Source organism: Elephas maximus, chromosome 7 (assembly GCF_024166365.1).
Source record: "Elephas maximus indicus isolate mEleMax1 chromosome 7, mEleMax1 primary haplotype, whole genome shotgun sequence".
Classification (NCBI taxonomy): domain Eukaryota; kingdom Metazoa; phylum Chordata; class Mammalia; order Proboscidea; family Elephantidae; genus Elephas; species Elephas maximus.
This window is the reverse complement of record NC_064825.1, coordinates 26,110,389-26,138,298: the sequence shown is the minus strand read 5'-3', so window position 1 is coordinate 26,138,298 and position 27,910 is coordinate 26,110,389. Positions and strand designations below refer to the sequence as shown.

Sequence of the window (27,910 nt, the reverse complement as noted above, 5' to 3'; positions counted from 1 at the left end):
TATTTTCCCTGTTTGTTAATTTGTTCCCTCTCCAAGACCAGGAGAATGGCTCAGGGCAAGTGACAGGTCCTACTTCTGGCCCAGGGGATGCGGCAATCTCTGAAGCAGGCTTGGACCCAGTGCAGAGCAGGAAGGGGGCAGGAAAGTGGGAGAGAGGTTTTTCCCAAAGGGGTGTTTTTTGGTCCATGCGGTAGGTTAGACACATGTACTTATCTTTTGCCATTTAAGCACCGCTTTTTGCTGATTCTGGAGGCATGAGTAGACTCTCCACCACTGGGTCTCTCCCGATGTGGAACACATGTCCCAAACACCACTGCTTGCCTCACTGCGCTTGTGCTAGCGGATCTAGCATTCAGGGTGCCAATTCCTGCCGGGTCAGGTCTGGCGCCTCCTTGCTGCTTCTGAACCATCTCTCCCTTCCCCTGCCACTCAGTCCAATTCCTCAACTTCGTCTTTGATGTTCTGGGCTCCTAGATTGTCATATATAATGGATTCACTTGTTTTTTCGGGTCTTTGCTGTAAGAGGGACTACTCTGCCATCTTGGCACCACCTCCCTCTCAGAGATATTTCTAAATAAGCATTACAAAGTTAAGCTTCAGACAAGTTTAGATAAAGTTATCCATCACGAATTCCACTTTAAGAGAGTCTAAATTAAATTGGCATTGGTGTATTTATTTTCCCTGTTTTCTTGAATAAATGGATGGATATAGGGATTAGAATTCAAGTTTGGTATCCAGAAAGACCATAGTCTCTAAAACCAGTTATTGTTGAGTTGATTCTGATGCGCGGCAACCTCACCTGCTACAGAGTAGCACTGCTCCATAGGGTTTTCTTGGCCATAATCTTTATGGAAGCAGATTGTCAGGCCTTTCTTCTGCTTGGGTGGGCTTGAACCACCAACCTTTAGATTAGTAGTTGAGAGCAAACCGTTTGTGCCACCAAGGGACCTTACCATACTATGGAAGGGTTGAGAATTTTGGCAATTGTTTTGTTGTTGTTGCTTTCTTTCTCCCTATCTTGGGCTTCAGATAACGGTTCCTTGAGGAAAAGGAAATTGAGAAAGTATATTCCACTGTTTGCTTTCACATTAGTGGTGGAGATTCCGCTGTTTCCTTTGTTAACTACATGCATGCAGGTGTTCATAGAGAAAGGTGCTGTCACCTGTCTGTGGTTGACTCAGCTCTCTGTTCCTGGAGTTTGGATTGGCTAACCCAGACGAGCTAGCTAGGTTTCACATGAGGACTCTTGAACAGGTTTCACATGAGGACTCTTGGAACGTGAGTTCTCCAGTTTCCTTCTAAACGTTATTTCCAAAGCATCTATTTCCCTGAGCAGAGCATTCCATGCTCCAGAACAATCTTGAGTTCTGCCAGAATCAGAAGACTTGGTTGCACACATTTAACTTGGAGGCCTCTGGCACACTCAGCAAATTCCTCAGCTCTTTGAAAGGAAAGGTAGAAGCCACAGAGTTGTTTGTTGCTGTGGTTAAACTCCATTATAAAGTTATAGACAGTGAGATTCTTTTTAAATGCATTAGAAGGTGTTGGATTACCTGCAGCTGGGCAAGATAACACCTGGGAGTTGTTCTGCAGTTAGTGGTAGCTTTGAGGAATGGGCTTCTGTCTTGCAAAACCCAAAGCACCACTAGCAACTGTAAAGGGGAGAGTAGATGCTCCTTCTTCTTAGGGAACTGGAAGGTGCAAGGAATTATCTGGAACTCTCGGAGACTGGCTTTGGATGGGTCTTTGACCTCTTCTTCAAACTCTTATTTGGTAGTGAGGCCATCCCAGAGGATAACATCATGTCCTTCATCAGTCAGCACAGTCGATGAGCATATAATTTATATGCTACTTGCAGAAATTTCCAAGTCTACAGAATGGTCCCTGCCTTCAAAAGATTTGTAATTTCATCAGGGTAATAACAGCAAAACCCAGCAAAGCAAACCCATTGCCATCAAGTCGGTTCTGACTCACAGTGGCCTTCTAAGGCAGATTAGACTCACCCTATAGGGTTTCCGAGGCCGTGATCTCTACAGGAGCAGACTGCGACATCTTTTTCCCATGGAGCAACTGGTGGATTCAAACCACCAACCTTTAGATTAGTAGCTGCTTAACTGCTGTGCCACCAGGGCTTCTGCAGTCACACCAGTTTATAGTAAATGATTACTGCAAAATACTTGACAATTGATGTTTAAGTCTAAATTGTGTGCTTCAGATCATAATTGCTAGGTTAGTGGAGGGAAGGGAGGCTGGTGTAGCGGAGGAAGGGTGCTCTAGAGGGAGGTAGATGGAAGAAATAAAGTTCACTGGGATAAATAAACTTTGTGCCGGCGGAAGCTGGAGGATGGCATTCTTTGCTGGGACTTGGAGGAGGAGGATAACATGTTCACAGGATGCTTAGGGGATAACCGAGACTGTTGACAGCTGGAAGAGGAGCCTGATTACCTAACCAAACACATTTTTGAAAAACTAAACAAAAATTCAAACTTGAAGCTATAGTCAAAAACGGTTATGGGCAAGGGAGTGGCGTGTTAGAAGTGGAATTTAAGGACAGGTAACTTCCCAGCTAGGTCCCTGGGTAGCTCAAATGGTTTGCACTTGACTCCTAACCTAAAGGTTGGCAGTTTGAACCCACCCAGCAGCACCGGAGGAAAAAGGCCTGGCGATCTGCTTCCATAAAGATTACAGCCAAGAAAACCCCATGGAGCAGTACTACTCTGTAATACATGAAGTCACCATGAGTCAATTGACTCGATGGCAATGAGTTTGGTTTTTGGTTTTAATTTGCCAACTGTGTGTGCAGTTTGGATGATAGTGGGGCAACAGATTGAATACTCTCTAGGGTTGAAACCTAAAGGAAACTTCTGAGCCTTCTGTTTTGCCTGTTCATCAGCTTGTTTACAGATTCAAGATCTGGTCTTAGGGAAGTAACTAATTACAGTGGGAGGTGAAGCAGTTGAGCAAGGGTCTTTGTGCCTCTTGCCTCCCCCAGCAGACTCCATTCATTTCACCTTAATTCATTTTTCCTTCAACAATGAGGCCCTTTGTTATTGCTGTTACATAGTAAGAAAAAAACGCCTTGTTCAGGGTCACATTACCTAAAGGCCTCTGGATAGTTAGGAAAGAAAGCAACAGCGTAAAACGATAACGGGAAGGAAGTCTTCAGTGCTTCAGAAGCAGGCCAAAAGCTGTCATGCTCATAGAGAGCAGAGGATTCTTCATGTTGACAAATGACGTGCAGATTTTATAAAGAAAAAGGAACCATTCTTGGTGAAATGGGCCATAGCCAATATCAGCAGAAATGTTGAGCCTCAAACTAGACTTTCAGAATTTCACCCTTTGTTGAGTACAGGACAAACAGATCTTTAGCCTTCCTTCAGGGTGTGGGCCGTGTGAGCTGCAGCTGCCTCTCCTCAGAGTAGATACTCAGCGTAGAACCGACTCCTATGCACCAGTTTCAGCTTGTGTTCCATTGCTTTGGCTCTTTGTACGGACTAATGCTGTGTGAGTGATAATCCTTTGACTTAGGTTCCCGTCTGAAAGAAGTAGGTGATTGCAAGTTACTAAGTAAAGATGACCTTGTATGGAAATAATCTTCATGGAGTCCCAGAGGCCACCACCACTGTACACGTTACACACTGTTGAGGCAGCAGAATCTTTGACAGGCCGAGGACTCTCCTGAGAACTTCACTGCTGCTTAGCCCCTGGGCCCCAGCCAGGCCTTGCAGGGGCTTACTGGGTAGTAGTGGTATCGGGGGTCTCCTGTGGTTTCTCACAGTTCTTGCCCCCAGGCACGGAGAGCTTTTAAGAAAGAAAACAGCATTCTCCCTCACGCTATGCATCGTTTACCTCCAAGTTCTCATTTCCGATATTCTTGACTCTTTTGGTTAGATCTAAAACCAAAACCCATTGCCATCCAGTCGCTTCCAACTCATAGCGACCCTATACGACAGAGTAGAACTGCCCCACAGGGTTTCCAAGGAACAGCTGGTGGATTCAAACTGCTGACCTTCTGGTTAGCAGCCCTGTCCTTAACCACTGGACCACCAGGACTCATGTGCCCTGAACTTTATTAACAGAATAGACTCCATTTTTGCTCCAGGAGTTCACAGTGAAGACAGTGAACTAGAATAGACTGGGAAGAATGAGTTCAGGGGTGTCACGTGGGCGATGTGGGGGTTGTGTACCGCATCGGGTGACACTGTCAGAGGGGATGACCCCAAAATGACTATAAAATTTTTGTACAAGTGTTTCAGCAGAAATTTGTTATTTTTTATAAAAATATCCCTGCATTTAGTAACAACAAAAACATTTTTTATAAGCCCAGCTTACATGTATCAGTATACCTACAGGGCCCAAAGTCTATGCTAATTTACTTTTTGAGCCTTCTAATGTGCTCCGGTGGGAGCTGTCATTATCACCCAATTACAGTGATGCTAGAATCACGTGGTTTCGTCTGCATCCACTACGAGCACGTGCTGCTGTTTTTGTTGCTGCTGGTGTTTTATACTCACTGATTTTGTCAAATTTTCTGGTGTTTTAGCTACAGTATTGTGGTAATTAGTATTCATGAACATGTATCAAATAGCTGTTTTGAGAATGAAGTAATAATTAAAGGAAAAGAAGAAATGATATACAAAAATTCTGACTTATGAGTAACATGAATACAAAAACCATTGCTAAGGATTCTGTATGGTGTGGTACAGGAGAAGGTCCGTGGGGGCGTGAACACCAACTGTAGTGACACCACTGGATGAGTTATATGTGGAATGGGACCAGGGCCTCTCGGGTTTTTGCTGTGTGGCCCAGGAATCTGATGCAGAGAACCCTGTGACGCACATTATCATCACTTTACCTTGTCTTACAGGTCATACTGGGCCATCTGTCTTCAGGGTCAGTTCTCATCTCTTAGTGGGCTCTCCTGCCTCTCTGAGGAATGGTGGGCAGCAGCGGGAATGTCGCTCTCAGTGCGGGCCACCAAGTGTGTGCCAAAAATGGAGTCTTGAATGAGCGTCTTATATGATCATTGGCACATAAGTGGATACCCTGTCTGTTAGCCAGAAACCCTGGTGGCGTAGTGGTTAAGAGCTATGGCTGCTAACCAAAAGGTCGGCAGTTCAGATCCACCAGGTGCTCCTTGGAAACTCTGTGGGGCAATTCCACTCAGACATATAGGGTAGCTATGAGTCATAATTGACTTGACAGCAGTGGATTTTGGTTTTGGTCCTTTAGACTAGTCTGCGTGTGTGTGCGCGTGTGCGCACACGTGCGGAGTACATTAGCTCTCTCATAACGTTGAGGCCTGTGAAGAAACTGGTAAAAGGTTGCATATCTCTGGAGTCCTCTGTCTCAAGCCCCCATGAAGGACTGTTCTCTGTTCAGTGTTCTGTGCCCTGGAGCTTTTGAGCCTTATCTAAGCTGGCAGGCTATAGGATAAGGTGAGGGGAAGTAGTTCTTACCAATGTTGTAGTGACTATTAATGGTTTAGTGAAGGGGTTCTTCCCTGGGCTATTTATACACACACACACTCACACTCCTGTACACACCTACATACCCGTTCAGATACATATGCATATACATTTACACCTTAGGCTGCAATTTTTTTAGCAGTTTGCTCTATGTTATCACTCAAAATTCCTGCCCATACAACTAATTGGGATCACTCAAGGTTTGTAATATGCTGGCACTTGCCATTCTTGACCCAGATCTATCTCAAGAAAACACAACACTTTTTTCTTGAAACATATGGATCCTTAACTCTTCTGTTACTCTGATTTGATGGAAGCAGTGGGAGTAGGGGCATAGGAAGGCTTTTTTTTTTTTGGCCCATTTGCGCGGTTCTCCTAGCATATAGGGTCTTGACATTGACCGAGCATTGGAATCATTTAAGGAGCTTTGAGAAATGCAGTTGCCCAGTCTGTGTCCCCAGGGGTTCTGATGGAAGAAGTCTAGGGTGAGGCCTGGATGGTGTGGTTTTAAAAGTTCCCCAGGTGATTCTCGTGTGCAGCCAAGGTTGCACCTGGCATCCTCGCTCATCCATCAACATTTTCCCCTTGCTTGAAGCAGAAGCAAGGTCAGGGTTTGCCTTTGGTTGTGGTCCATCTGTGAGTCCTAATTTTAGCCCTAAACGTTTAGGTTTATAGATATAGAAGATGAAGCCCAGAAAGGGGGTACATTTCTTTCCAGGCTAGTCCTTGCAGGTCGGTCCAAAAGAGAGCACTGACAGATACTGTCTTAGGCATTGGAACCGTCATTTTAGACAGATCCTCACCCTCAGGATCTCACAACACGGTTTATATTCATCTCCAAGACAGGAGTCCCAACTACATTACCGATACCAAAACTTATAAAATAAATATTCTAGGTGTCCAAATTTTTTATTCTGTCTAGTCCAGATGTGCATGTTATACCTGTGAGCATACATGCAGTACAATTTTACATGTTGAGGTAAAGAAATGCAGGGAGAAGATGAGTACATTTTCATCTTCCGGTCACTCAGTGTAATTAAGTAGTCCCATACTATAAGCTTTGGCCTTGTGGGAAATAGCTGGACAACAAAACCTAGCAGAAATTTTCAGATTGCCCAGTTGAAGCAGTTGCTGAAAAACATTATTTTTCTTGTAATGGAATTATCTTTTGGGCAAAGATTTTAATTAAAAAAAAAAAAACAAAACAGCTCGACTCTTTGTCCAGAGTAAACAAAATTACTTTTGCAATAAAAAGCCTTAAACTTGGTGCCCAGGCAGAGCAATCCATGCAAAGGGCGGAGATCCCAGGCCCATCCTGCTGCATGTTCCCACGGATGTTGTGTGTGCCCTGTCAGTGGTGTTGTAGTGGTATCTCGTGTCCAGTTACTGTAGGATTGAATACAGTGTCACGTTTAATAGGAACAGGAAGGACGCTCCAGTTTGTGTGAGGCAGATAAACTGGAGCTGAAAGGCCAGTGCTTGGCAGAGGGCCCTAACTCATAACCCCAACTCTACACTGCAACATGAGATTCCAGAAACCTTTGAGTGAGGCTGTGTGCTCTGTGCTGGGCTGGGACATTCTCTTTTTAACACGTGGTCTGGCAAAATGACCACCCCTCTCTGTATCTTTTATATATTCTGAGAGACAGCTGCACTTCCCATTTTAATTTTCCTTTTTTGTCCTCTTCACCTCCCTCCTTCCTCTCCCCCACCTTGACCATGCTGAACTTTGTGACTTGTAAGGTTACGTAGCCGTGGACTCGATTTTTGCTGTTGTTGCTTCTGCCCTTAGAACTGAGTTGTGTGGAAAACGCAGCAGAGCCTTTGTTCAGCGTGTCTTGAAGATTTTTTTTTTTTTTTTTTTTACCTCACGGGTCATTTGGTGGGTGGTTGGACTTGGGATCATTCTGAATAGTAACTCTGGAATTTTATGAATCAAAAAGACAGAGCTCCCATTACCAGTGGAAATATTGTGGGAGAATGCCTCGTGGGCTCTCGTGAGTCACACAGGAAGGAAGGAGGGTTTTATTGGCACTGATACACACTATGCTTTTTTCTCCCCAGGTCCCCCTCCTGTATGTTATAGCCCCAGTAGTCCTGTCCAGATTCTAGAAGACCCCAACTACTTTTTCCCGGACTTTCAGCTGTATTCTGGGAGGCATGAAGCATCTGCTTTGACTGCGGAGGCAAACAGTGGCATCAAGGAAAAAGGCGGTATGTCCTGTTCCTGACTCTTGTGGTCAGAAAAGCTAAATGACCTTATGGTTCACATTTTTAGCTCTTTTGCACAATTCAGATTTTTCTGTATTCTCTACCCTTGTTTTAAAAATCAGCCTATTGGATGATTGGTTGTCCCTTCATTGGAAGGTGCCTTATTTTTAATCATATTGTGCTATGGTTGTTTATGGACTATTATAACATGTGATTATAGTATGTGACCCTCTCTGTTGATTTGAGGTATGTAGGAGCTTTAGAATTGTACCATTTTTAGCATTTTCCTTTATTGGAATCCTAAAGACTTTTTTCTACCCTTTCCCAGAATCTTTCATTTCTTTTTTCCTTCTCTGCTTTCATGTTTGTCCCTTATAGCAAACAGTTCAGAAGTTCAGAAGAAATAATTCAAAACTAGAGTGAGGAGAGAACTGCTTCTTTTGTTTAAAAAAAAAAAAAAAAAAAATTGTATCCTTTTTTGAGGGCTTTTTTTTTTTTTTAAATAAAATTATGAGGGAATCTTTAAAATCACTTTAGAGAAGGATCTCCTGGCTCTTGCCAAATGTGCTGATAATTCAGTTCTCAGTGAAAAGGGAATTCAACAGTTTCTATGCTTGGCTAGACCCCAGTCCCACTATTATTTATCCAAATAAGTAATTTTTCTTTAGGCATATCACTTTGTTTTTATTTGAATTTCTGTTTGAAGTTTATTTAAGCTTTTAAATTTTTATTCACATGTATTTGTTCCATTAAGCCTTTTGGATCACTTACCCTGAAGGAAGGACTATGTCCTCTTTACTGTTGCATCTACAGCAGTCAGGGTGCCTGAAATTTAATAGGTTCACAGTAAATATTTGTAAAGTGAAGAGTGGACAGTGCAACCCACACTGACCCGCTCCTGTTTGGGGCAGTTCATTATTTACTGCAATTATTTGGCAACTGATGTTATGTGGACTTTTAATGATTTGTTTTTATGGTTTAAAATTTATTGTTGTACTTTGGGTTTATATCTCAGCTACAGTGTACGTTGTCTAAAGGCAAAGAGTAAGTTTGAATTTACTCCACATACCATCCAAAAAACCAAACCAAATCCGTTGCAGTCGGGTCGATGTCAACTCATAGCGACCCTAGAGGACAGAGTAGAATTGCCCCATAGGGTTTCCAAGGAGCAGCTGGTGGATTTGAACTGCCGACCTTTCGGCTAACTGTCGTAGCTCCCTGTAGCTCTTAACCACCACGCCACCAGGGCTCCAGTATCCTATGAGGTAGATATGAATTCTCCCCATTTTGTGAGAGAGGTTCAGAGAAGCCAAGTAACTTGCCCAAGGTCACAGAGATGTGATTTTTTGTTTTTGAATAGGTGAGTGATGTGAGCAAAGTTGAACTTCAGGAGCCAGTCTATAAAATTAATTTAATAATTTCATTTGTCCAGCAAATATTTCCTGAGTGTCTGTGTGCATCAGACAGTGTTCTAAGCACTGGGGATACAGCACATGAATTTCACAGACAAAATCTCTGCCCTCTGGAGATTTAGTTCTGCCTCATTGTATTGGGAATGAGTGAAATAACATAGAGAGTTTAGTACAGAACTTGGCATATCATCCCACCTACGCATGTTAAAATTGTTTTTGTGGTTATTGTGGCTATTAATAATAAATTTGGAGTTTGGGCAGAGAAATAACGAAGAGAGTTGGTAGGGATGTTTAGAAGGCTGAATTGACAGGCAGCAACTGGGCACACAACAACAACTGACTGAATTCCCAGGTTTCTGACTTGACAAAAAGTAGGGACTATAGATTTGGGGGCTGGGGGAGGCAGTTGGGAGGGGCAAAGAAAACATGTTGAGTCTGAAGGACTTTTGGGCCATTGGCTGCTAGTTGTAGATGTTCGAGTTATGAGTCAGAAGCTGAAGACAAGTTGTTGATGTTGTGACTTGGGGGGCTCTGTTGAGTGAGAGTAGAGAAAACTCAGGACAGAGCTGTGGGAAACACCACAATTTAAGGGCAGGTGGAGAAAAAGGAGCCCGAGAGGAGAGTAAAGAGAGGCAGGAGCCAGAACCAGGAGGAGAGTGACCTGGAAGCCAAATTAGGAGAGCATTTCAAGAAGGGGGTGATCAACCATGTCCAGAAAGATTAGCTGTGTAATATGAGAACTGGAAAATTCTCAGTGGATTTGGTTACTACTCAGAGCAGTAGGGAGGGAAGGGCAGTGAATGGAGCATTTTGGAGCTGAAGACAGCAAGTGTAGATTGCTCACTGAAGATGCTTAGAAAAGAAGGGAAGGAGAGAGATACAGGGTGGTAATTAGAAATATATGGTAGGTGGTTTCTTTTTGTTTGATTTTGTTTTCTGCATATCATATATATACCTATGGTCCTGGTAGCACAGTGATGAAGCGTTTGGCTGCTAACCAAAAGGTGTGCAGTTTGAATCCATCAGCTACTCCTTGGAAACCCTGTAGGGCAGTTCTAGTCTGTCCTGTAAGGTTGCTATGAGTCGGAATTCACTCGACGACAACGGGTTTTTTTGTTTATATATGTATATATGGCTGCCGTGAGTCAGAATTGACTTGATGGCCATGGATTTGGCTTTATGTATGTATATATATATATATATTTTTTTTAATGGGAAAGGTAACATGTTTATATGATGAAGAGAAGGGACTAATGGGGAGGTTAAAGGGAAAGCAAAGTCTTGGAGGATTCAGGAGAGGGAATCGAGAGTAGTAGAGTAGTCCTGGATTGTAGAAACACTTCTGTTAGATGTTGCAGGCTCAATGGAGGTATTGTTGTGTTTGAAATCTTGTTTTTAAACTCTGTTGTAATTGGAATGTTAATTGTTCACCACATACTTACTGGACATGTACCTCCTGTGGAGCAGTCTGATATCTTTTTTCCTATGTTTATCTTTCAGTTGAGGATCCTCTTTGTAAATTCCACTCCCCGAACTTCCCGAGGATCTCAGAGGTGGAAATGAGAGGTTCCGAGGATGCAGCAGCTGGAACAGTATTACAGCGGCTGATCCAGGAACAACTGCGGTATGGCACCCCGACCGAGAACATGAACTTGCTGGCCATTCAGCACCAGGCCACAGGGAGTGCAGGACCAGCCTACCCTACAAACAACTTTTCTTCCACGGAAAACCTCACTCAAGAAGACCCACAAATGGTCTACCAGTCGGCTCGTCAGGAACCGCAGGGTCAGGAACACCAGGTGGACAATACGGTGATGGAGAAACAGGTCCGGTCCACGCAGCCTCAGCAGAACAATGAGGAGCTGCCCACTTACGAGGAGGCCAAAGCCCAGTCACAGTTCTTTAGGGGGCAGCAGCAGCAACAACAGCAAGGGACTGTGGGCCATGGCTACTACATGGCAGGGGGCACCAGTCAGAAGTCCCGGACTGAGGGGAGGCCCACGGTGAACCGTGCCAATAGCGGACAGGCACATAAGGATGAGGCTCTGAAAGAACTCAAGCAGGGCCATGTCCGCTCTCTCAGTGAGAGAATCATGCAGCTGTCTCTGGAGAGGAATGGTGCTAAGCAACACCTCCCTGGCTCGGGGAATGGAAAGGGGTTCAAGGCAGGAGGGGGACCCTCCCCAGCCCCGCCTGCAGGTAAGGTGCTGGACCCTCGAGGTCCTCCACCTGAGTACCCTTTCAAGACCAAGCAAATGATGTCTCCAGTGAGCAAAACCCAGGAGCATGGACTTTTCTACAGTGACCAGCATCCTGGGATGCACCATGATATGGTCAAGCCTTACCCACCTCCTCAGCCTGCGAGAACAGAAGTGGCTGTCCTGAGGTACCAGCCACCCCCAGAGTATGGGGTAACAAGGTGATTATCAAGTCTATAGTTTTAACTTGGTTTTTCAAAATCCAGCAATCATGTTTTTAGCACATATTTTTTAAGGCATTTTAGGTTTTTGTCATCAGTTTACTTATGCATAGTATTTAATAAACCTCTTTTTGGCCAAAATCTATAGGGTGAGAGAGAACAGAGGGCAGTTGGGATTTACTGCAAACGTAACAGAGGGCAGTTGGGGATTTATGCCTTCAGGGGAGGAGCCCCAGCTGTTGGCTGTCCTTGGGAGCACTGCCTAGTGCTCAGCAAAGTAGTAATTTTCCTGGCTGACTTAGTGGAGAGCGTCCAAACTCCTGGAACATATTATTACCAAGGGGTTTTATAGAGCCTTTCTTCATTGTAGATTTTAAAGGAAAATGTTGTCTGAATGCTAGAACCAAGGAGTCAAAAGGGACTGTAGAAATCACAGAGTGCCGCCCCTCATTCAAAAGATAAGAAACTAAGGCCTGGAGAGATTAGTTAAATGCTCCACAGTACATAACTTTGAGGCAACAGGGGACTTGACCCAAGGAACCTGACTTTCAGATTATTGTTCTCTTCACTCCACTGCCTAATTCCTCTAACAGCCTTCCAGTGTATTCTCTGATGGACTGACTGATTTCTGTGCTGCCCTGTACCAAGGACTCAGATAAAGATGTGGCCCCTGCTCTCAAGCGCTTGCAGCGTTATCTCATGGGAAACCAGCATCTGAACAGGTCATGGCAGTACAGTGTGCTGTTTTAGGATAGAGGTGTGCTGAGAGTGCTAGGGGAACACAGGATAGCATGACTCACGCCTGGAGGAAGTTGGGAAGAGCTTCACAGAGAAGGTGACATTTGAGTCAGGTCTTGAAAGGCAGGTGAGGGAAGTGGGGTAGAAGTGAAGTAGCAGGATGTACCATGCAGAGGGAATGCCATTTTGGCAGACAGAAGCTTCTGGAATGAATGAGCTGCAGCCATGCGGATGGAGCATCCGTGGGACAGGATGTGGCGAGAAGTGGTGGAAGATGTGTTTGCAAAGGGAAGTTGAGACCAAATGGAAGATGAGTGTCATGCTAAGGAGTTTAGAATGTATCCTGTAAGCAGTGGGGAAAGTGGTGTTTTTAAGTCGGGACTGATACGTGGGTGCTTACTAGGATGACTTCAGTGCAGTACAGGGTGAATTAGAGGAAAGGGAGCTGGAGGACAGTCTGTGGTTAAGCTTGAGGCAGTGGGAAGGGAGAGGAGTGTTGTATGTTGAGAGAGGTAAGGAAATAGAACTGATAGGAGTCACTGACTAGATAGGGGAGTTGAGGAACAGAGCAGCTGGGAATAAGGCAATTGGAAATCAAGCTGCCAGGAGAGAGCAGTCTGAAGAAACCAATTCGGTCACTTACTGTTTAGATGCTGGTGAACTGGTGCAGGGAGAGCATGGAGCATGAGAGGAGAAGACAAGTAGCCACTGCATATCATTGGGTACGTCTTTGTCTCACAGAGGGCTTTGTCTCTTTCTAAATCAAATGACCTGGGGTTTTCCCAGATGACCCCAGGGGCTGTGTGCAAGGCGTACCTTGATCGAACATCTTCTGAAAAGAGAGTGACTGCAGCTTGGCAGGAAGACAGCTGGCCCATCTGCCACTTACTTCCCAGCTGCTGACACATTTCCCTACAGTTGCTTGAGGACGCCAGCTTTGAAGCCCTATAACCACAGTTTAGACCTCTGACAGGCAGCAGAACTTCTTTGGAAAGTGGTTATAATCTGACCCTACTAGAGAATCCAAGTGAGAGCCCAGGAGGTGTTTCTTCTTCCCTTTATAGTGTCTTAAGCCAAAGGAGAAATTTAAACTCAAACCCAGATTTGAGGAGTAAAAATTTTTAAAAATCTCCAAATATCTGGTAATTACACTGTATTGATGTAGTGACATTGTTTAAAATAACCCACGATGTTTATCCCAGAATCATACCACATTTTGGTTTGGAATATTTTACATTTTTTCCCTAAATGTTTAACTCAGCCTCTAGAGTTTGGTGAAAGGTAAAATACCACCAAACAATGTCTCTTTCCTCCTCCTTGGCTTTACTGTTTGGAAAAAGACAGTGCACAAAGTGGGCCATTTTGCTTTTTGCCATTTGGCAGTAGGTGTGATATGAGATGGGAGAACCAGTCAGGGGAGAAGGGAAGCACTTCTTGGAGGTCTACCCGGTTACTTGTGGAAAGTATCATTTGTCTCAAGGTTATGACGTTGAAAAGATGAAGAAGAAATGTTTGAGGGGTTTGAGCCGATTGCCAGGCTTGGCAGCTGGATTGACATGACACATCAAATGTTCCAGAAGACGTAACAGACAGGCCATTGAGGCTGGCTCCAGAGCTACAAGGTCCCTTTGTGAGGCTGGCCATGGCTAGCCAGCATGGCTCCAGTGGTGCAGCCCTTGGCTGACTGGGTAAACAGAGTTGCATCCACACCAACCCTGCTTCAGACGCATGTAACATGGCCTGAACTCCAAAGGTTTCATCTGAAACTCAGTAGTGTGTGATATTCAAGTTATCTTTGAGCCAGGAGGTAAGCAGGACTTCCTTTGATTTCACTAATGTATTCTTTTATGCTTAAATAGGGTTATCTGTTTGTCATTAATAGTAATGGTTCAAGAATAGCTGCAGGCTGTTGGGTAAATGGAGTCCCTGGGTGGTGCAAAAGGTTAATGAGCTCAGAATGCAAAGATTGCAGGTTCAGCTCACCCAGAGGTGTCTTAGAAGAAAGACCTGGCGACCTACTTCCAAAGAATCAGCCACTGAAAACCCTGTAGAGCACAGTTCTACCCTGACTCACGGTACCCGCGAGTCAGAATCAACCTGACAGCAGTTGGTTTTGGTTGGGTAAATACATAGCACAGATTCCTGGACTAGAAGGAGAGGGCTCTGACAGAGATCATTTCGTCCCTCTCCCTACCTAGTGCTATAAAAATGGGCCTAATATTTGGTAAATATTTAATGGTTTGGTAAAGCCCTTTAGATTGTTGAACCTTCACTACTTTTTACCTGGAGGAGTAAAGGTCCTAAGGGTCAAGTGGGACGGGGGCAGAGCTTATAATATGAGAAGAATAGAACTTGGATTTCGTGCCTTCCTTTCTGACTCACTGCAGTTTATAAATTGTCTTACCAGCTCTGATATGCTAAAGATATGGAGGTGGTTGGTGGATGATTATAAACACATTAGGCTCCTCTCATAGGAGACCCCATGGAGAGCCACTAGTCAAGGCCAGTTAGTTGACTTGCACCATCTTGGCTCTTGTCTTTTTTTTTAACTCAACGTTTTTTGGGTTTTTTTAATTAAATTCTGGTAGATATATGTGTAATGAAACCTTTGCCATTTCAACATTTTTACATGTACAGTTCAGTGACATTAATTATGTTCATCGTGTTGTGCAGCCATCACCACTATCCGTTTCCAGATTTTTCCATCACCCTTAACGGAACCTCAGTGCCTGCCCACCTAATTCAACTGGTTTTATTTCACATCTCGACACTCACACGTTCTACCAACATCCTCTACCTCTGACTTACTGATGAGTAAGGAAGAACCGAAAGGAAGAGGAACTGTGGCTAGCTGTATCTTTCCCTTTCTTGGCCCTTTGTAATCAGACTTTCTCCCATTGGCCATCAGACTGTCGCCTAAATTAGTTGAAGTCTGTGTCTTAAATTATGAGCCAGATAATGCAATTTTGCCATAATGCAGTTGTATAATTTCAGGCACAAATGCTATGTTGGAAATATAGGCACAGGAGTAGATCTTAGTGATAATGATTTGAAAGGACTGGTACTTGGGCATCCTAGCCTCTGTATGCCTCACTGGTCTGGGTAAGGACGTTGACACCCACTAGCTCTGTGAAAGAGAAGGTCTTTTGACACTGTGTGCCAACACAGCCAGGGGCAACAGGACATATACTGTGACCCCTGTCATTGCCATTATACCTGTTGGAACTGCTGACAGAACTACTGTCCTGTTCCATGTTTGAACTTGGAAGAGCTACTGGGACCACACCCACCATTTGTCTCACCTGTTAGAGGGGTGGAGTGGGAGGACCCTGAGGGGGGAGTTTTGTAATCCTTTCCTTTCTTCAGGCTAGGTAACCTCACCTTCCTCTCCACCGAGCATGTGGAGAATGGGTGATGGTTTTAGAGTCCCTTCCTTGTCTTTTTTTTTTTTTTTTCCTTGTCAGTCTATGTAAAGACCTACTCAATTACAGAAATTCTTGCCTTCCATATTGGAGACTTGGGTTTGATTCCTGGCCAGTGTATCTCATGCACAGGGGGTGGTGCAGGACCTGGCAGTGTTTTGTTACATTTTGCATGGGGTCACCATGAGTAGGGGCCAACTCCATGGCAGCTAACAACCACAACAGTTACAGAAATCAGAGGCTGCATACCTTTGGAACTAGAAAATAAGTCTTTGATCAGACTAAAACTTGGGAATACAGAAATGAATAAACTATAGTCCCTGCCCTCAAGGAAAGACAAGCAATTGGAGTATAGTTTGAGAAGTGTTTTCTTTCCTTCATCAAGTACTGAAGGCCCACCCTGGGCTTGGCACAAAGATACATCATGGCCCCACCAATCCAGTGGAAAAGACACACATTTAGAAGTCTTGACACTGAGCTATGATGAGTGTTGAAGTCCTGTGAGTAGAGGGGCATGGGGGACATAAAGCAGGAAGGCCTGACCTAGCCTAGGGTTCAGGAGGCCTCTCTGAGGTCACAGCATGTAGGCGGAGACCAGCAGGATACTGGGTATTAGCTGGGAGGTTGGAGAGAGATGGAATAGGGTGTCAGGAGGAGTGTAGAGGTTGTGGACGTGGAAAGCGATGAGCTCAAGAGGCCAGCATGGTCTAGATCCTCAGGACCTTAGAAGGCATGTGAGGACCCTTGGCCTTTACCTCAAGGGCACTGAGAGCCATCGCGGCTGTTAAACAGGACACAGACATGGTCAGTTTAGCAGTCTTTGCTACTCCCTGTGGCCATGTTGTAGAGAGGAAGTGGAGCCCCTGAGGGACATCTGGGACCTCAGGGCTGAGGCCTTTGTTCTTCTCAGTGCTTACAGCTCAGAGGAATGACTCTTGGATGCTTCCAGCTATGGCCTCATACCAGTGGTGTGCACTGAGTCAAAATTCTGAGCCTTCTGCCACCCTGGACAGATGACAAAGGAACTTTGGCTGTTTCCTTCACCCAGTTCAGCTCATAAGGCTGGTTTGAAGAAAGTCCTCCTCCTTGCACCCTATCTACAACCCAGCTGACTACTCCCTCAGCCTTGGCTTTCCAGCCACAGATGAAACGTTTGGGCCCCGTAACCATGTGCTCCACATTACCTATCTGTTTGGTTGGGAAAGGGGCCAAGCTTCGGAAAGCTTGGCCGCTTCCCAAAGTACAACAAAATAAATTGCCATCGTGTCAGCTCTGACTCATGGCAACCCTATGTGTGTCAGAGAACCGTGCTCCATAAGGTTTTCTCTTTTGAATATTTTATGTGGTATAAGTCAAAGTTTACAGAGCAAATTAGTTTCCCAATCAACAATTTATATACAGCTTGTTTTGTGACATTGGTTGCAAACCCCTGAATGTGTTAGCATTCTCCCCCCTCCTCCCTGGCTTCCCCGTGCCCTTTTGCCCAGCTTTCCTGCTCCCACCTTCCTTCTGAACTTTGCATTTAGACAAATGATGCCCTTTAGGTCTCGTATAGTTGATTGTTCTGAGGTATACCTCCATCACTGGTATAACTGATCATCTTATTATAGGCCTGTATATTGTATGCGTATAATGTATGCCAGGAGTGATTTCAGTTCCAAGTTTGAGGGGTGTCTAAGAGCCGTAGTCTCAGGGATTCCACCAGTCTCTATCAAACCGGTAAGTCTGGTCTTATTTGAATTTGAATTTTGTTCTACCTTTCTTTCCCACTCTGTCCATGACCTACTATTATGGTCCTGGTCAGAGCAGTTGGTAGTAGAAGCTGGGCACCATCTAGTTCTTCTGGTCTCAGGCTAGTAGAGGCCGTGGTTCATGTGGTCCATTAGTCCTTTGGACTAATTGTTCCTTGAGTCTTTGTTTTCCTTCACTTTTCTTTGCTCCGGACAGGAAGAGACCAATTGTTGTGTCTTAGATGGCCGCACACAAGCTTTTGACACCCTAGTCGCTACTAACCAAGGTAGGGTGTGAAACATTTTCTGTGTGGATTATGATATGCGAATTGACCTAGATGTCTCCTGAGGCTATGGTCCCTAGCCCTCAAGCCCAGTATCTCAGTCCCAGGAGGTGTATGGTTATGGCTAAGAAGTTTTCATGACTGTGTCCCCTCTACACATTATTGCATACATGGGTATATTTATAGCACGTACACACATATATATGTATGTGGGTGTACTTCATGGGCCCTCCCATGTTCAGCTTACATATCTACCTGTGTATCCACTTGTACATTGTTATTACTGCTGTTGCAGATTTGTGTATGTATTGGTATTTACTGTTGTTGCCTTTTACTCTTGCGTATCTTTCAGTGTCTTCCTTTACCTTGATTACGTTGTGCTGACTTCCCCCATGTTGTGTATTATCTCTCCCTTCACCAAACAGTATGTGTCTACTAACCAGCTAATGGTCCCCTCACTCCCCATCCCTGGCAACTATCAAAGAATATTTCTGTCTGTGTGAAACCTTTTCTTGACTTTTGGTAATAGTGGACTCATACAATAGTTGTCCTTTTGTGATTGACCACTCAGCATAATGTCCTCCAGGTTCATCCATGTTGTGAGATGTTTCATGGATTTGTTGTTATTCTTTAATGTTGTATAATATTCCATTGTGTGTATATACCACAGTTTGTTTATCCATTCATCCATTGCTGGACACTTAGATTGTTTCCATCTTTTTGCTATTGTAAATAATGCTGCAGTGAACATGAGTGTGTATATGCCTATTTGTGTCATGGCTGTTATTTCTCTAGGATATATACCAAAGAGTGGGATTGCTGGATCATATGGAATTTCTATTTCTAGCTTTTTGAGGAAGCGCCATATTATTTTTCATAGTGGTTGTACCATTTTACATTGCCACCAGCAATGTATGAGAGTTCCAATCTCCCCACAGCCTCTCCAGCATTTGTTGTTTTTTGTTTTTTTTTTTCCATCAGTGCCATTATTACTGGTGTAAGATGGTATCTCATTGTAGTTTGGCTAATGGGAAACTCTGGTGGCGTAGTGGTTAAGAGCTACAGCTGCTAACCAAAAGGTTGGCAGTTCAGATCCACCAGGCGCTCCTTGGAAATTCTTTGGGGCAGTTCTACTCTGTTCTATAGGGTCGCTATGAGTTGGAATCAACTTGATGGCAGCAGGTTTAATGGCTAATGATTGTGAGGATCTCTTCATGTATTTTTGTTGACTGTCTGGATGTTTTATTTAGTGAAATGTCTTTGGCACTTGTCTTAAGTGAACTAGTGTGCCTGGTGGAGAAGGAAAGATTGAGGCAACCTTGTCTTACTGAGGTAGCTGGTGGGGACCTCCAGGGAACATGAGCTGGCCATGGGTAAGGGATCTGGTTTTGCTCCTGCTCCAGTTATAGCAAACTTTCCTTTGACCTGAAGGTGGAGATGGACTGGAATGAGGACAAGGTGGTAAGCAGACAGGTTGATACTACGGAGACTTATACTTTAAAAAAAAAAAACAAAACAGGCATTTGGATGTTAATTCTGACTCACTTTGTGGAAACAGCACTTTGAGAAGTGGTAAGTTGCTTGTATAGTCTACATCGTTAATGGAAATGAATGCTGGATGAATACTGGTGGATGATCTGATTTTGATCAAAAAAGGTTAGAGTACATCAGTCAAGATGCATGCTTTTTTCCAAGGAAATCTGTCCATATTTCCAAAAATTTGGAAACCACTAAAGATGCCGAAAAATTACTTACAATATTCTGCCTTCCTAATATAATCACTGTTAACATTTTTCTTATACAAATTAATTTTTTCATATGTTATTGTAGATTATATTGTTTAACATCTTAGCTTCTTTTAATAGCATTGTATCACAAACTTTTCCCACACTGCTTTGTTGTTTTTATAGCCATCTGTTTTATATCCATATAGTATATAATTTATATCATTTTCTCTATAAATAATGTAGTAAACATCATCATGCATGTAAAACTTTCTACATTTTGGATTATTTATTTAGGAAATTAGTATTTAGAAATTATTGAGTACATTGTAATTATTGAGTACATTTATCTGGTGCCAGATAACTTTGCAAAAGTATTACAGCGCCTCTTTCACTGTACTTTTGCCAACATTGCCCATAGCCATCGAGTGGATTCCAACTCAGCGACCCTATAGGACAGAGTAGAACAGCCCTAGAGGGTTTCCAAGACTGTAAATCTTCACGGAAGCAGACTGCTACATCTTTCTTCTGCAGAGCAGCTGGTGGGTTCCAACCATAAGCTTTTCAGTCAGCAGCAAAGCGTTTAACCACTCTTCCACCAGGGCTGCTTTACCAATTTTAAGCATCCTAATTATGAAAAGTCTGGTAATTTAATAGACAAATAGTGTTAACTCTTTGTTTTAATTTGCAATTATTAGTTAGGTTAAGTTTTTTTTTGGTATATTTTACTTGTTAGATTGATTCAGTCTTGAAAATCGGGCCTTCGTGTTCATTGTTCATATGATTTATATATTTTAATGGATTCGGAATAAACTTAAACTTGATTCCTCTAATGCTTGCCCTGATTTTCCGATTTCTACAACTGTGTCTCCACACTCAGCAATTAACAGTAGAGGGTTGGTGTTGGTGGTAGTTGTAGGTCTCGGCCTTTACTAAGTGCTTACCGTGTGCCCAGTACTGCGTATGGATTATCTTGGTTTATCTTCGTAACAATTAGAAGGGCGGGTACTAGTAATATCTCTGTTTTTACATATAATAAAAACTGAGGCTTAGAGAGAGCAGTTAATGTAACTTAGCCATGGCCACCAACTTGGTAGTGGAAGAGCCAGGGTGCATTCCTACATCTCTGTACCACACCACACCTCCTATGTGAGTAAATCCTGGGCCTGTCACCTCTGTTTTCCTCAGGTGGACCAGAATACTGAATAAGTATTCCAGACTCTAGAAGGAAAGCCTGTGATCCCCCTTTCTCTCTAGATGTCCTGTAAGACTGGATAGAACAAAACTAACCTTGCTGACAGCTCCTGGGCTGTGAGCATCTAGTCTGTCTTTTGGTTTGCTTTCATTTGGAGATAGTGACTAGAAGGGTGTTATTATTTGCCTTAGTTTTTTTTTTTTTTAATTGTGGTAAAAACATATATAAAACAACATTTGCCAGTTCAGCATTTTTACATGTACAATTCAGTGATGTGAATTACATTCATTGTGTTGTGCGACCACCTCCAGCATGCCTTAGATGGTTTTTAGTAAAATATTTCAGCTATAGAAAATGATATGAAATATGTCATTTGATTAATTTGTATGTTTCAGGCATTATGAGTTTGGAGAAAAAGTAAGAATGACTCTGTCCATGAAAGAGCACTCATAGCTGTAGTTTTCCGTTCTCTGAGCCTGCTCGTTGCCCTTTTTGCCCTTTATGTTGGCTGAACCTTGCCAGTTCAGTATAGGGGGTTTGATTTACTGGCTTCCCAGAAGCAGAAGAGTGTAACTGTTACCAATATTTTTATTCACCTATGAATATTTTAATTAGATTTTTAATATGAAGGTAGACACTTTAATAGAAGTGTGACCCGACCTGTCTGTCCTAGGCTGCGAAAAGCATCTTCTTACGAAATGATGTCAGAGCCAAAGAGGCTGTGGATTTTCTTCCAGAGAGCACGCTTGTTCTCTTTTCCTGTCACGGGCAGTCACCACCACTACCATCGTCCTCATAGTGCGTAAAACCAAAAACCAAACCCCTTGCCACCAGGTTGATTCCGACTCATAGCTATCCTATAGGATAGGGTCGAACTGCCTCATGGGGTTTCCAAGGAGCAGCTGATGGATTCGAACTGCCAACCTTTTGGTTAGCAGCTGAGCTCTTAACCACTACGCCACCAGGGCTCCCCTCGTCAGTGCAGGGGCTTGCAATTTACTGCCTTGATGGAGGGAACCAGTGACGTGATCAATCTCAAAACTCATATTTTCCTTAAAAAAGGTGAACCATACATTTTTTCCCAGAAAACCTCTGGCTTTGTTTTGTTTAGGATAGAGTGAAAGTGACTGGCATCATCTGGAAATGTGTCAACTGACATGAAGGGAGGAGAGAGGGAGCAAAGGGTGACACAGCCCAGGAGCATGTGTGGCCAATTAATTAAAGAGACACCGTGCCCCTCCACAAGGACAGAGCTCACGCCAGTCGGCAGTGCAGCAGAGCACGCCGTAGATCATGAGTGGATATAAAGGCGTGTAGCTAAAAACGCAGATTTTACTCCTGGTGGGCCTGATAGATACTTGGATGTGCTGCATTGTGAGAAAGAATGTTTGGTGGTCCCATCTTAACTTGGAGTTGGAAATGACTGGCGGAGGAAGGGAAATTTTGGGAGTACTAAGTGTATCATATGTTTCCAAAGTCGTGAGTTTTGATTTGCTGTTTAAACATTTATGAAAATGAATTACTAAGGGAGACCAAAAGGTGAGCCAGACCCAAGGCTATCTGTTGGATTAAAAACCAGGCATTGTCCTTGATGAAAATAAGGCCACGGAGCCTTAATTCCACCAGCTAAACATGTGTTTTGAATACCAGCATTCGAATTCGAGAGTTCCCGTAATTTTTTTAGCTCAATTATTGTCTTACATGGGCCGAGGAAAATGCCCTTTTTATCCTGAGAAACAGTTGTGCAGTGTGGGAAGTTCAAGAGGCTGGGGTCAAGTTCAGGTTACTTTCTCAGGAAAGCTAACACAATTCCAGCTGTAATACATTAAATGAGCCACTTCTCCAAAGAAGAGGATTATCTGTATCACTCCTGCATAGCAGTGGTTTTGATCTTAGTTTTGACCCAAGAGCCACGTTTTAATTTGAACGTTTCTGAACCTTATGGTATCTTCACGACCAAAGGGGTAGAGGTGGGAAGTCTGTGGGCTTGGGAAAAGATACGAGGGAGATGGAGTCTGACTCTTCCATGTTGTAGCAAATTGCATATGTTCTTTGAGCCTCTGTTTCCTTATCTTTGATTTATTGTAACAGATTTTTCCTAAAACTGATTTTTTTTCCTTACGTAAGTAACATGTTCACTGTAGAGAACTTAGAAATGCAGTTACCCCTCCCCCCCAAAAAAGAAGAAAAGTAGAAATTACCTCCAGAGATGACCATTGTTAAGCACTTCATCAGATTGCTTTGAGGATTAGTAAAATTATAATATTGTAAATTGCAAAGCTGTATGTAAATAATGAGGTATTTTTACTGACTGTGAATTACTAAAATTTGAACCTTTTCACAGCCAGGAGCCTTTTATTATTTCATCTCATTTTTTAATTCTTGGATTTCATTTTGTTTACTTATTAAAATACCACATGCCGATTTTATTGCTTATCTATATTTCCTAATTTTCCTACAATGTACATATATCATATAATGAACTGTTTTTAAAGTAGACATACATGTTCATTGTAGAAATGTGTGAAGTGAAGTGTTTCTCCCAGCACCTGCAAACAGCTGCTCTTACCTTTTGTCATAGTTTCTTCCAGTGTTTTTTCTGTGCCTTCTTTTTACACAGATAAAATTCTAATATGTATCATTACTTGAGAATTAAAAAAAATCTCTGATTAAAACCCAAAATCAAACCAAATCCATTGCCATCGAGTCAAATCCTACTCATAGTGACCCTGTAGGACGGAGTAGAACTATCCCCTACGGTTCCCAAGGCTGTAATCTTTACGGAAGCCATCTGCCACATCTTTCTCCCATGGACCAGCTGGTGGGTTGGAACCATCAACCTTTTGGTTAGCAGCTGAGTGCTTTAACCACTGCCCCACCAGGGCTCATCAATCTTTGCTTAGGCTCTCAATAAAAGTTTGTTGAACTGAATTGTTAATACTGATCAACTGAGAAAAACTTTATTCTGATTATTCTTCTACTATTAAGATCTCATTGAAAAATGTATATTAACCACTTGCATTTTCTCTTGTGATTTACTTGATCATGTTCTTTCTCTATTTAACCACTGACTTTTTCCCTGTTAAATATTGTCTTAGTTAACTAGTGCTGCTAGAACAGAAATACCACATAGTGGGTGACTTTAGCAAACAAATTTATTTTCTCACTGTTTAGGAGGCTAGAAGTCCAAATTCAGTGCGCTGGCTCTGGGGGGAGGCTTTCTCTTTCTGTGGGCTCTTGAGGAAAATCCTTGGCTCTTCAGCTTCTGTGAGAATGTATGTTGAGAGACTGTACTGAGAATTCTTGAAACCAAGCTCTGGTCTTGCATTGCATTACATTGCAAGAAGACTCGTGTGTGAAGTTTTCCTGTTGTCTCCTGAAACTCACTTTTCCCCTCGATTACAGCAAGCCCAACTCTACCTTGTGCATTTTCTCTTAGTCAAAGCCTTGAAAGTAGGAGGGAATTCAAAGACCTTTGAGCCCACCAACCCCATTTGGCCTGCACGCCATCCATTGTCATGTGGTGTTAATTGAGCATGAACGTGTGACCAAGTTATTTGTGAGGGCAGTGCCCTCGGTTTGGTAGATTTTCCATTCTGAAAGTCAGCTCTTCTTTGTTCCTTAAGCTTGTCCATCACCCTTTCTCTGCATCGTCACTAGGTAACTAAACCAAAAACCAAACTCATTGCTGTCAAGCTGATTCAGACTCATAGCAACTGTACAGGATAAAGTAGAACTGCCCCACTCAGGTAACTAGTGACCATCATTGATGACTTAGGTTGGTGTTAAGAAAATATTATTACCTTATTTCTGCCTTCTCTTCTTGGGTTTCCTTGTAATTGTTACATAGCAGACAAAGGTGAATGAGAAGATAAACCCAACATTGGCCGTGAGTCCCAAATTCCAGAATTAAATATTAAAAGATGGGAGCCCCACCCCGAAGTGGCGGGGTCTGAGTGAAGTCCTGGTGCTTCAGGGAGCAGAGTTGCAGATTCCTCTGTACCCACCTCCAGCCCCAAAGAGATAAGCTGCATCTACCCCTTGCATTGGATAGTATGAAGGGACAATATAGGAAATGGGGATGGATGTCTGCTGGTTAGTAATAGCTATTATCTCCAGAAGACACAGCCCTGTGATACAAAAGGTTGATGATTTTGGGCTTGCTGATAATTTTTAGCACCTAACTCCTAGCGCCCAGATTGAGACCTCAAGCTTTAACAGAGCCAGCAAGAAAACTAGTTTTCCCAAGTCACTACAGGAGAGAGACAGGGATGGTCGGAGAACTAGACATCAAGATTATCTTTGTTGTTTATACCTGTAAAAGTTGTTGTAGGCTGGAAGAAAATGGCAATGTTTTTAAAGAAACAGGTTAATAGAATGAAAAAAAAAAAAAAAAAACCAAACCCAGTGCCGTCGAGTCGATTCCGACTCATAGCGACCCTACAGGACAGAGTAGAACTGCCCTATAGAGTTTCCAAGGAGCGCCTGGCAGATTTGAACTGCTGACCCTTTGGTTAGCAGCTGTAGCACTTAACCACTACACCACCAGGGTTTCCAGTTAATAGAATCGTGAGGAGGAAATTGTTAAGGAGTTTTTTTTAGAGACAGGAGATAGAAATCCGTGGTTTCAAGTATAGGAGCTAGTACCAGCAATCTGAACCATCAGTGACTGCGTCTGTGTGTCCTTTTTATCATGGCTAAGATCAGGCGTTTGATCCCCCCGTGCCTCCCTAACCCCAGCAAAACAAAATGACAAAAAATCAGTTCCTCCCTATAAGACTTCACTATTTCATTAAATGGTACCACTGTTGGTTTGTGTAGAGAGCAAAATCTAGGAGAAATTTTTTCCTTTTCTCCTCTTTCTGTCTCTGCATCAGTGATATATCCAAAGCATATCATATGTCCATTATTTCTTCACTGCTGCTACCCTGTGAGCCTTCATTAGTTCTCACCTAGACGACATAATGGCCCTGGCCCCTCACTGGTATCCCTGCATCTTGCCACTGTACATTCTGTCCTCTACATACCACTCAGTTTAAAGTCAGAAGACACTGCATCCATGCTTAGTTATCCTCCACTGGCTGCCGTTTACACTCTAGGGAGCCTGTCCTTACGTTTTTTTTTTTTTTAATTATACTTTAGATGAAGGTTCACAGAACCAACTAGCTTCCCATTAAACAGTTAGTACACATCCTCTTTTATGACATTGGTTAACAATCCCAGGACATGTCAACACTTTCCTTTCTCAACCTTGGGTTCCCTATTACCAGCTTTCCTGTCCCCTCATGCCTTCTAGTCCTTGCCCCTGGGCTGGTGTGCCCCTTTGGTATCGTTTTGTTTTATGGGCCTGTCTAATATTTGGATGAAGGGTGAACCTCAGTAGTGACTTCATTACTGAGCTAAAAGGGCGTCCAGGGGCCATACTCTCAGAATTTCTTTAGTCTCTGTTAGGCCAGTAAGTCTGGTCTTTTTTTGTGAGTTAGAATTTTGTTCTACATTTCTCTCCAGCCCAGTCTGGGTCTGTCTGTTGTGAGCCCTGTCAGAGCAGTCAATGGTGGTAGCCAGGCACCATCTAGTTGTACTGAGCTCAGTCTGGTGGGGGCCTTGGAAGTCGTGGTCCATTAGTCCTTTGACCTAATCTTTCCCCGTATCTTTAGTTTTCTTCATTCTCCTTTGCTCCCAAAGGGGTGAGACCAGTGGAGCATCTTAGATGGTCGCCCAGAGGCTTTTAAGACTCCAGACGCTACTCACCAAAATAAAATGTAGAACATTTTCTTTATAAACTCTGTTATGCCAGTTGAGATAGATGCTCCCCAAGACCATGGTCCCCACAGCCCTCAGCCCAGCAGTTGAGTCCCTCAGGGAGTTTGGATGTGTCTATGGAGCTTCCATGACCTTACCTTTTACAAGTTGTACTGGCTTCCCCAGTATTGTGTACTGCCTTACCCTTCACCAAAGTTACCACTTATCTATTTAGTATTTTCCATGCCCACCCCTCCCCTCCATTGTAACCATCAAGAATTGTTTCTTTTGTTAATAAAAAAAAAAAAAAAGAATTGTTTCTTTTTGTGTGTAAATCTTTTCATGAGTTTTTATAGTAGTGGTCTCATACAATATTTGTACTTTGGTGATTGACTTATTTCACTCAGCATAATGCCCTCCACGTTCATCCATGTTGTGAGATGCTTTCCAGATTCATCATTGTTCTTATCATTGCGTAATACTCCATTGTGTATGTGTACCGTAGTTTATCCATTCATCTGTTGAGGGCACCTAGGTTGTTTCCATCTTTTTGCTATTGTAAACAATGCTGCAGTGAACATGGGTGTGCATATGTCTATTCGTGTGATAACTCTTATTTCTCTAGGATATATTCCTAGGAGTGGGATTGCTGGATCATATGGTATTTCTATTTCCAACTTTCTAAGGAAGCGCCATATTGTTTTCCAAAATAGTTGTATTATTTTGCATTCCCACCAGCAGTGCATAAGAGTTCTGATCTCTCCACAGCCTCTCCAGCATTTGTTATTTTCTGTTTTTTTGATTTTGTGCCAGTAATGCCAGGGTGAGGTGGTATCTCGTTGTGGTTTTGAGTTAAATTTCTCTAATGGCTAGTGATAGCGAGCATTTCCTCATGTGCCTGTTAGCCACTTTAAATGTCTTCTTTGGTAAAGTGTCTGTTCATTTCCTTTGCCCATTTTTTAATTGGATTATTTGTCTTTTTATTGCAGAGGTGTTGGATTTTCCTGTAGAGATTAGACCTTTGTTGGATTTGTAATAGCCAAATTTTTTTTCCAAGTCAGTAGGTCCTCTTGTTACTCTTTTGGGGAAGTCTTTTGATGAGCATAATTGTTTAATTTTTAGAAGATCACAGTTATCTAGTTTATATTCTGGAGTTTGTGTGTTGTTAGTTATGGTTTGTATCCTGTTAATGCCGTGTATTATTAGAGCCCTCTACCGTTGATCCTGTTTTTTCTTCTATGATCTTTATAGTTTTTAGCTTTATATTTAGGTCTTTGATGGATTTTGAATTAGTATTTGTGTATGGCGTGAGGTATGAGTCCTGTTCATTTTTTTGCAGATGGACATCCAGTTTTGCCAGCACCATTTGTTAAAAAGACTGTCTTTTCCCCATTTGATGGACTTTGAGCCCTTGTTGAACATCAGGTGATGGTAGGTGGATGAATTTACATCCGGGTTCTCACTTCTGTTCCGTTGGTCAATGTATCTGTGGTTGTACCAGTACCAGGCTGTTCTGACTACCATAGCTGTATAGTAGTTTCTGAGGTCAGGTAGTGCAAGTCCTC

At 43.0% G+C, this 27,910-nt stretch overlaps 1 protein-coding gene across 4 annotated transcripts in view; it reads left to right on the top strand.

The window, feature by feature from the left end:
* Positions 1-27,910, top strand: part of AMOTL1 (angiomotin like 1) — a 178,713-nt gene that overhangs the window by 88,660 nt on the left and 62,143 nt on the right. For all 4 annotated transcript variants that reach the window (XM_049889505.1, XM_049889503.1, XM_049889504.1 and 1 more), the window contains 2 exons: positions 7,533-7,682; positions 10,592-11,510. In XM_049889505.1, coding sequence (XP_049745462.1) covers positions 7,533-7,682; positions 10,592-11,510 — 1,069 coding nt within the window. The remainder of the gene's footprint in view (positions 1-7,532; positions 7,683-10,591; positions 11,511-27,910) is intronic.